This window comes from Pterocles gutturalis, unplaced genomic scaffold (genome assembly GCF_000699245.1).
Source record: "Pterocles gutturalis isolate BGI_N339 unplaced genomic scaffold, ASM69924v1 scaffold10907, whole genome shotgun sequence".
In the NCBI taxonomy this organism is placed as follows: Eukaryota; Metazoa; Chordata; class Aves; order Pterocliformes; family Pteroclidae; genus Pterocles; species Pterocles gutturalis.
In genome coordinates this window covers 1,825-10,523 of record NW_010110265.1, presented here as the reverse complement: position 1 = coordinate 10,523, position 8,699 = coordinate 1,825, and the positions used below count along the sequence as shown (strand labels likewise).

General features: G+C 40.6%; 1 protein-coding gene across 1 annotated transcript in view; it reads right to left on the bottom strand.

Annotated features, from left to right (window-relative positions):
- Nucleotides 1–8,485, bottom strand: part of KIAA1549L (KIAA1549-like ortholog) — a gene marked incomplete at its 5' end in the record, with an annotated part of 34,902 nt that extends 26,417 nt beyond the window's left edge. Inside the window, 3 exons of the mRNA XM_010073291.1 lie at nt 3,594–3,617; nt 5,233–5,360; nt 8,295–8,485. Of these exons, the coding sequence (XP_010071593.1) occupies nt 3,594–3,617; nt 5,233–5,360; nt 8,295–8,485 (343 nt within the window). The remainder of the gene's footprint in view (nt 1–3,593; nt 3,618–5,232; nt 5,361–8,294) is intronic.
- Nucleotides 8,486–8,699: the final 214 nt, after the last annotated feature.

Below are 8,699 nucleotides of genomic sequence, written 5' to 3'. Positions count from 1 at the left end.
CACCTTGTTTTTCCTCCCATCTCCCAAATCAAAATATGTTATAAGGAAGAAAAGGAGGACTGAAATACTTACCTGTTAAAATAAAAATTAAGGAAATCTAAATTATCTGCAGTTCAGGTAACCCTACAATAAAATACTTGAAACAAAGACGTGCTCTCCTGCTCAGAAGCAACCATTTGACCGGTTTTGGAAGTCCTCAGAAAAAGAATGACATAGATGGAGAAACACGTGAAGCCAAAACACAGGAAACACTCACAAGCAGGTAGACGTGCTCTGCCTTTTCTCCAGATTATTCAATGAAGCATTAAAGATTTTCAAATATTTTTTTTTTGTATGAAGGGACTGCAAACACTATAACCATATCTATAGTGTGCAATGAATTCTCTGAGTACTGGAAGGACTTAAAATAATAGGAAAACAAATAGATTATATTAAATGAAAATCATAAATTTGACAAAGATTAAACTATGCCACAGATCTAAAAGACTGTTTCCTTAGGAAAGAACCTGCATAAGAGTATTTCAAACAGAAATCTTTACTCCTGAATGTAAATTAATAATCTGGAAACACTTTTCATTTTAGAGAAAATCTCTCTATACACCATAAATTCTTCCCAGGACTCTGATTTCTCAGCCTTTCTGAGACACAGGCATCATGAAAAGGAATCATCTCACTTTGAATCGTGCATACGCTCTGATGCAGCTCTCTGGGCTCTTTCCATCCTGGAAAGGGAAAGGCAAGTACCTCCAGAGCAGAGATCTGTCCCAATTAGCGGTGACACTCTGGCATCACTGGAGAACCTACCTGGTTAGGTTAGATTAGGAAGTCAAGTTTAAAGGACCAAAATTTGGCAAGATGAAACCCTTTCCACTCTAACTTGTATTTCACCCCACCCAGCACAGAAAAGGCAGATGAAGGGTGCTGGACGTTTGCTAGGATACGGCACATCCTCCAGCTAACTCTGGGTAGGACACTGCTGCATCGCTGCTACTGGATTCAGCTGCTGTTGGCATATTTAGTTTTCATTTGAGTCGCTACAGACAACTGCTCATAAATTCAGCAAAGCTGGCTCTGATGCTGAGCTGCCACATCAGGCAGTGTGAAAATTGGTGGCCCACACTGCCATAGAATAAAGAAGGCGGCGAATCATAGCTTGGCTGAGTTACACCCCAAAATCCCTTTGATTTTAGATAAGCTGATAATGCAGCCAAGTTTTCCTCCCTGGTACTTTGTTCCGGCAGACACCTGATTTTCAGATATCCCTACAAAGAACAGAAGGAAAAAAAGAATTAAAAATTTATATGACAGCTTCTGCCTGAACAGAGAAAATGATAGTCTTAGAGTCTGGTATTTTAAAGAGGAGCGAGGCCTCTGACTGAACTGCCTCTGACAAGTTACATCTATTTTTAAAGACAATGTCCAAATCCTTGGAAGATGAGAAAAAGTGCTCTAGCTGGGATTCCTCGGAGGAGGAAAGGAAGGTTTCTTACACAAGTTTGACTCTTTGGAAATATTCACCTGTGATGCATGTCCTTTCATGATGGTGAGATTCAAGTACAAAACTCGGCTCAATTATATGAATTCTCAGCCCAAAAGCTAGGGAGGGAGTCAGATGCTTCCTTAAGAACTGCGAGCAAACTAAAGTTTCTGCTTTTCTCAAAACAAGCAGTCACACCCTCCTGAAGATGCTAATGGGGAGGTTGCAAGATCAAGCACTTAAAGGTCGGAGAAACAACCTAGATAACTGTCACTGGCTCAATTTTGTGAGGAGCTGGTGAAAGAAAACTTATTATAGGCTACTGGAGTTCTTTAAGTACACGTGGGTTCAGCCCTTTGCTTCGCCCTGAATGATGTTAGGCCTGATAAAATGACAAGTGAAAGGGCTAATATCCTGTTGTTCGCTTCCACGCTCTCTTACAAACCCGTCTTGGAAATTGCCAGTACTGCTGTTGGCAGATTCGTTCATCTCACAGTCCTCTAATGTACACATTTAGACACTTTTTAAAAGGCTTTAATGCTTACTTTTTTTTTTTTTCTAAGTGCCCAAAGTAAAGGGAAGCACAACTCATCAACTTTTAGAAAGAAAACTTTCTATTAAAATACTAATTCATGTTTTCCAAGGAAAACAAAATTTAAAAATGCAATTATTCTACCAAAATTTATCACTACTGTAATCCAAATAGGTATTTTATTCATGTTTTCTGTAGAAATAATGCTCAGCTAAAGAGTTCTCCCTCTTCTCTGAAACGTCAGGTCCTTAAGCCAAGCCTGTCAGTCTCTGCTGGTTTCACATTGTTCACTCTCAGCCCTGACACGCTCCATTTGGAGTCAATTTTGATACAAGCCATATAGAGTTTATGTACTGAGGTAACATCCAGTGCTGTCATTTTTCCGTATAACTAAATGTCAGCAAGAAATAGAATCTAAAATTGGTCCGTAACTATGGCAACTAATGAGCCATTCTAACTTGGAGTCCCCAAATCAAACATGTGACCATCAAGGGATCCATTCCAGTTCTAAGATGCTGCTTTTCAGAGAAGAAAATATGCTGCTGCCTTTGCTGACATGCGCATTGGAGGCGTCAGCCTATGGCCAGGCTAGAGAGCTGGAGCAAACATCCAGAAGAAAAGCAGCTTCTTTCTTAAACTGGAAGGAAAAACAGCCAACGTATTCTATTGATGCTAATCACACTGGATAAAGATAAAACCCTGCAAAACCAACAAAACACCAGAGATTACAACAGCGTTTGAAATCGTAGCACTGGGGAACAAAGCATTAGCTCCATGATGAAAAGTAACAGGTGCCTTCAACTTCAATGGGCATTTGGGACCACACAACTCAAAATTCAAAAACATGCATGTAAGGATACACATGGGGCCAGCTCCATCGTTCTGGTAAGGGGGAGGCCATTTCATCTCCCTTGACCACATCTTCCCTCTCAGAAGTTGTTCTGAGAGAGTTGTATCAGGAAACTCTCTTAAATATCTCTCTCCCAGGAGGGCTCTGCAGAGGAGGTGTTGGGTGCACAGGTTTCTTCAAAGCCAGAACAGTCAGATGGAACCAGCCTATCTGCTTCATGTTTTGTATAGATGCTGCACAGCTACTATTTAAATAGGCAAACCCAGCTTTTCCTTTCTGCCCCAGGAGCAAAAAATCTTGGTGCCAGCATGCAGTAGCAGCAAAGGAGAAGAACCCCTGGTAGGAATGGAGGATACACTAAAGATGTTTTCCCTGTGGTACTAGATCTAGAAATCATGTAGCTGTGTGGAATAAGGAGCACCTTGACCAAATTAAGTAACATCATTATTGAAGCTTATTTTCAGAAGACAGAAGGTAAAATAAACATGTAAATAAAGCAGTTATTAGTTTTCCAGCATAATTTGAAAAGGGCATAGTTATTGTTATCTAATAAAATTGAAGCTAAAATTATAATGAAATTAGGATTTATAATAAAGGGTCAGTATTCCCTTATACTATATTGAAAGGTTTCTTTAAGTAGCATGTGTATGTTCTAGAAATGCACTACAGTCCAGCTCAGAAGAGAGGATGTTAGGTGTTAGTCAATTTTTTCCAAAGAAACTGGAAGTTCTTACCAATTTTCTTTGAAGATTTAAAACCTAACAAAACAAAAAAAATACCTTCACTAAATTATTTTGCCTACATGTGTAAACACCATTTGACACTGTTTTAGAACATTGATTTTCCTGGGGAGGGAACAAAAAAAGCATAAATTACAGCTTTTAAGTCTGTAAAGCATAAATGTTGTCTCGTAAAATGAGCTACATTTGAAACAGTGAAAAAATAATCATGATCCTTGAAAATGAGAACAATGAAATATCGTTATGCTGTCTATGAAAGAAAAACCAAGACACCTCTTTGAGAAAGGCCAGTCAGGATACTTATTATTACAGGTCTGGAGTAATCAGCAGAGTCACAGGTCTGTCAGAAGCAAGCAGTACAGGTGACAAACACATAACAAAAGAAAATTAACAGCTTCACTTCCCTGTGTGTGAATTTGCAAGTGTGCACAAATCGCAGTGAAGCCGATTTAAACACAGAGTACTGCAGTTGTATCAAGGATACGGTCCCCAGAAGATGCAATGCTTTGTGGTACATGCGGTACACGTGTGGAAAGAGCAGAGGACACTTAAAAAACACCACATGATTTTGCTGTACAGAACAAAGGCCATCTCCAGTGCTACGTATCTGTCTCCATATTGTACCCTATTCCTGCTAGAGCAGCAAAGCCTTTGTGTGATGCTTTAGTATTAGGCATAATGATCGTCAGGGGATGATATGATTTGATACCAGGATCGCCTCCACACAGGTTACTCGGGTGAGTTATCAGAGAAAGAAGAGATCTACACTAAGCTTTTCTCTTTATCCGAGTCCTCCTTTCCACACTTACATTTTTAACAAAGAATTACAGACTTGTGTTCACGACAGGATCTGATGAGACCATATCCAGTTTAATTCCCTCCCCTTAGAGGGAGATGATCAATTGCTTCAACCACAGTGTTTTCTATTTATACAGAAAATATGGCCATGAAAGCAAAGCTGTAACTCAAGAGAAATAAGCAGTGAGACAGATAAAAGAAAAGCGAGGAAGAAAGGGGATTGCATTCTGCTCTCCTCAGGTGTTCCTGATATATCTCAAGTCACAAGGTCACCGCCATCAGCCAAGGACTTGTAAAAAACACCCAGCATAACATCCTAGGTGCATCAAGAAAAGCCGTCAGTAAGTGTTAATAACAAAAAGGGATGATGAGGATGATAAGAGATGGAAAGTGAAAGCTCTGGATGTCTCACACTTTCTCAAATTAATTTTTACCTAATTAATTTATCTACATCAGATCTGGGCCAGCTCAGCAACAGCAGTAATGGAAATTAATATCTTAGGGCTCTACACAGAAAAAAAAAAAAAAAAGCTGTAAATCCTGTCCACCTACTACACAGCATCATGTCCTCATTTGTTTACTGGTATTTAAAGAAAAAAAAAAAAAAGAATGCAAGCTTGCAAAGGCCCACACAAAGAGTAAACACCACACTGTTTCATGGGAGGTTGAGAAACAGTGAAGGGGGGGAAAAAAAACCTCCAACATGCCAGCTACAAACAGAAAATGCCGAAGTACTGCTAAAGGCACAGGAAAATGGTTTCAGCATAGCCAGTGCCTATGTGGGTACAGCTACAGGGGTGACCACAAGCAGTTTTCACCCAGAAACCCTTCTCACCGTTTCTTTTCCTTCCTTCGTCTTTTGTCACTTTTGGCGGTGCCATGACTTTCTGGAGGGAGCTCCGGCTGGAGCTGGGCTTTCCCGACCCGTTGCTGATGATGGAGCCATTCTGACTTGGGGACCGGCTGCAAGTAACCATAGCAACAAGGGAGGCTGTGAGTTCTTCCTCATAAACCTCATTTCAAGGTTATTTCATTCACACAGTTTGCATCACCGAGTTTTCAAGTCTGATTTTGTACCAAAAGGAGATAGAATATAAGCTGCACATGGAAACCCAGCACCGGCAGGAACAGAGCGATGGGAGAACAGGATTTCTCAATTAGCTCGGGGCTGATAGGCATCTTAGTGGCACTGAAAGCAAACACTTCTCACGCACAACCCCCACAATGACAGAAGCAGGACTGCAGAGGACAAAAAGCCTTGTTATCAACTCAGTGTCATTTATACAGATAAAATAAAGCAGACCTTTGTTTTTATCTATATGGCTAAACTAAATCCTTTATTATTTAGCCTGCATTTACACTCAATTGTTTTGTCAGCCACAGTGACAAATTCACTAGCTCACTTTACACATACACACACATGATAAGAAAATTCTCCTTTTTACCTTTTTGCATATAACATGGTTAACCAGCACCATTATTTCTGGAATTCCCAAGAAAATGCTTGTTTTACACAGCCGCTGCCTATCCTTGCCCTGACACTGGTCCCTGCAGAGGATGAGGATGGCAGAGCAGAACCGCTGCCAGCGTTTGGTCCCAACAAGGAGCAAGCACGGAAATGAGTGGGGTAAGTTTGGGCTGCTTCAGGAGCAAGCTCTCAGCAGAAGTTCTCTTCTTTTTTTTGGGGGGGGTAAATTACTCAAATCCTAATGCACAAGTTAGAAAAAGCAGGCCAAAGTAGAAAATGTAAAATCTGGCGCTACTCCACATCCAGACCCAGTGTCACATTGTTCCTACATGTGAAACATGCTACAATGAAAGCTATCTACAGGACCTGCAATCTATCACTGAATTGCCATGGCCAATGACAGGGTAATGTGAAATGGCTGCATCAGAGAAAAAAAAAAAAAATTACTTAGTCACAATAACTTTCATTTACAGAGAAAAAAATCCAATCAAGTTCTATTGCTGTCACAATGGCTTTATACCCAGAAAATGGTACTAAAGCAAAACTACTGTAAGAACCATCCTGTAAATTATTGCCCATCCTGTATTGGCAGCTTGAAACATTCATTTACCTCCAGTTTTGACTGCCCTGTCTGGTGTAAGGAGAGAGGATTTACTGTGGTCAGAACACGAAGGTACAAGTATGAGAAAAGTAATTCTTAGGGACCCTCTTTTGAAGATAGCCTAGGTGGAAATATATATAATTTGAGACAGGTTCTTTCTGGCTGCAGGGCTTTAGGAGAGCTCAGCACGCAACCCAGCTCAGCCTGGGGATATTCTTGTGAAATTATGCTGAGAATAAATATTCTAGATAAGTAGCATTTCTCTCCCATAAACCTGTCTGTCACTATTAGTGAATAATCCCAGCCCAGTAAAAGAATTCATCCAGGGACAGATCAACACCTGAAAAAAAGTCCGCTCCACTTGGGAACAAGGAAAAGAAGCGAGCACTGATTCATCACAATGGCTTCTGCTGCCACCAATCTCAATATTCATCCTTTTAAAGTGGCCTTCATATTATTATTAACTGTGAAGTTTCCTTCAGTGGTAATATTAGAGAAGATATTCTGATCAGTTACCAGCCACTTCATGGCAGTCTGATTTAAATTGACCTTTCCAGGCTGCAAAGTAGCCTGGATGAAAGAGCAAATACATAAAGGTCAAGAAATATTTCTTCATCTTCTGAAACTATTAAATTCCATCCCCAGACATAGCTCCTGGGAATGAAAAAAAGACTGAAATTCTGCATGTTCTCACTTACTCAAGTAATCACCCTGAAGGAGTCAAAACTAACTCTCGGTTATTTACTTAGAAAGGCACCAAGGTGCAACACATTCTATAATGAGAAAAACTTTCCTGTGAATTCCTGGATCGATTTGCTTATCAACATTTGTTTAAAATTGTGTAGATTAAGTAGAGGAGTATTTCTGAACTTATTCAAAGGACTGAAGTGCTTAATCGCTTTTTTTAAGAGGATTAATTAATAGGGCTGGTTTACATTCTTTGGTGTGTATTTACACACAGCTTTGGAGAGGCTTCAAAATACTTTAAAGAACAGTTCCTGCAAAGACTTAACCTGTGGTGGTCCAGCACCAGCAACAACAGCCATGGTCACCTTCCACTTGTCGTTTCATCAGACTCCAAAAGTGCTGCTTGGTTCACACAGACTTTATAACCTGACTCTCACAGTTTGAGTGATTTATGGTGTGAACAACACACAGTTGACATTAAAGGGCAGAATAACAGATTACACCCAAGCCCAGTGAAGCAAAACCAGGGGAGGTCTCGGCTGGCTTACTCTCCTCTGTTGGTACTCCCTGCAGACTCTCTCTCCATATTCCAGGTGATTTCCTATACAACCAGAGAAGTGTGCCAAAACAGACAGCAGCTCAGGATCCTTCTGTTTCTGTTTTTCTGTAGAGAAAGCCTCAGCTTATGACCAATGGAGAGGTCTACCCCTTCATGAGCAGCAGCAGCACCAGGTCCTCCACCCCGCGCCATTCTGACCGACACCTTCCAGCACGGCCCTTCCCATGGTGGTACTGGTGAGGTCCAGCCTTTTGGTTCATTTGAGAAACAATCAGTGTTCTTGCTCCAGATCCCATGTTTCGTTTGGGTTCACCTCTTGTACAACACCAGCATGCGTATGAGAGCAACCTCCCGTTTACCTCCTCTATGCATGTACAACCTGTAAAGACTTCACTTTATTTTATCTTGCATTTTGCAGCAATCGTTACACATCCAGTGCAGACCAGCATAATGCCAAGAATATATCATCGAGGAACCATCTGCCACACATAGAGCCTGGGCACCAAACCTTATGGTTTTTTCCAAAGCAACCAGCAGCATGTACCCCCTTCAACCCCTCTGCAGAAACATGCCAGTCCATACCTCTTCCTTGTTTCATTGGATTTGGCAGTTTTGATGGTGCTCCCGTCCTGAGTAATTTCTCTCTCCTGGGAGGAAGGAGCATCTCTGACTGGAAGTGGAAGTATGACAGTCTCTTGAGTTACAGGTAAAACCTCATCTTCAGCTCCCTGCTGACCTAAGTGCTGCTTGGCATAGTCAAAGCCTTGTACTGGCTGAAAAAAAAAAAAAAAAATAAAAAATAAAAAAAAAGAGAGAAAGAGAAAAAAAAAGAAATTTCCAGCATGCGTCATATGTTAGTATAAAATTTCTACTTCAATATAAAATTTTCCACTACCCATTAACTTCTATAATTATGTGACAGGTAAAAATGTGTTGATTGCAGTATGAATGCCCAACAACAAAGCAATTCTGTGATAAGATCTCCAT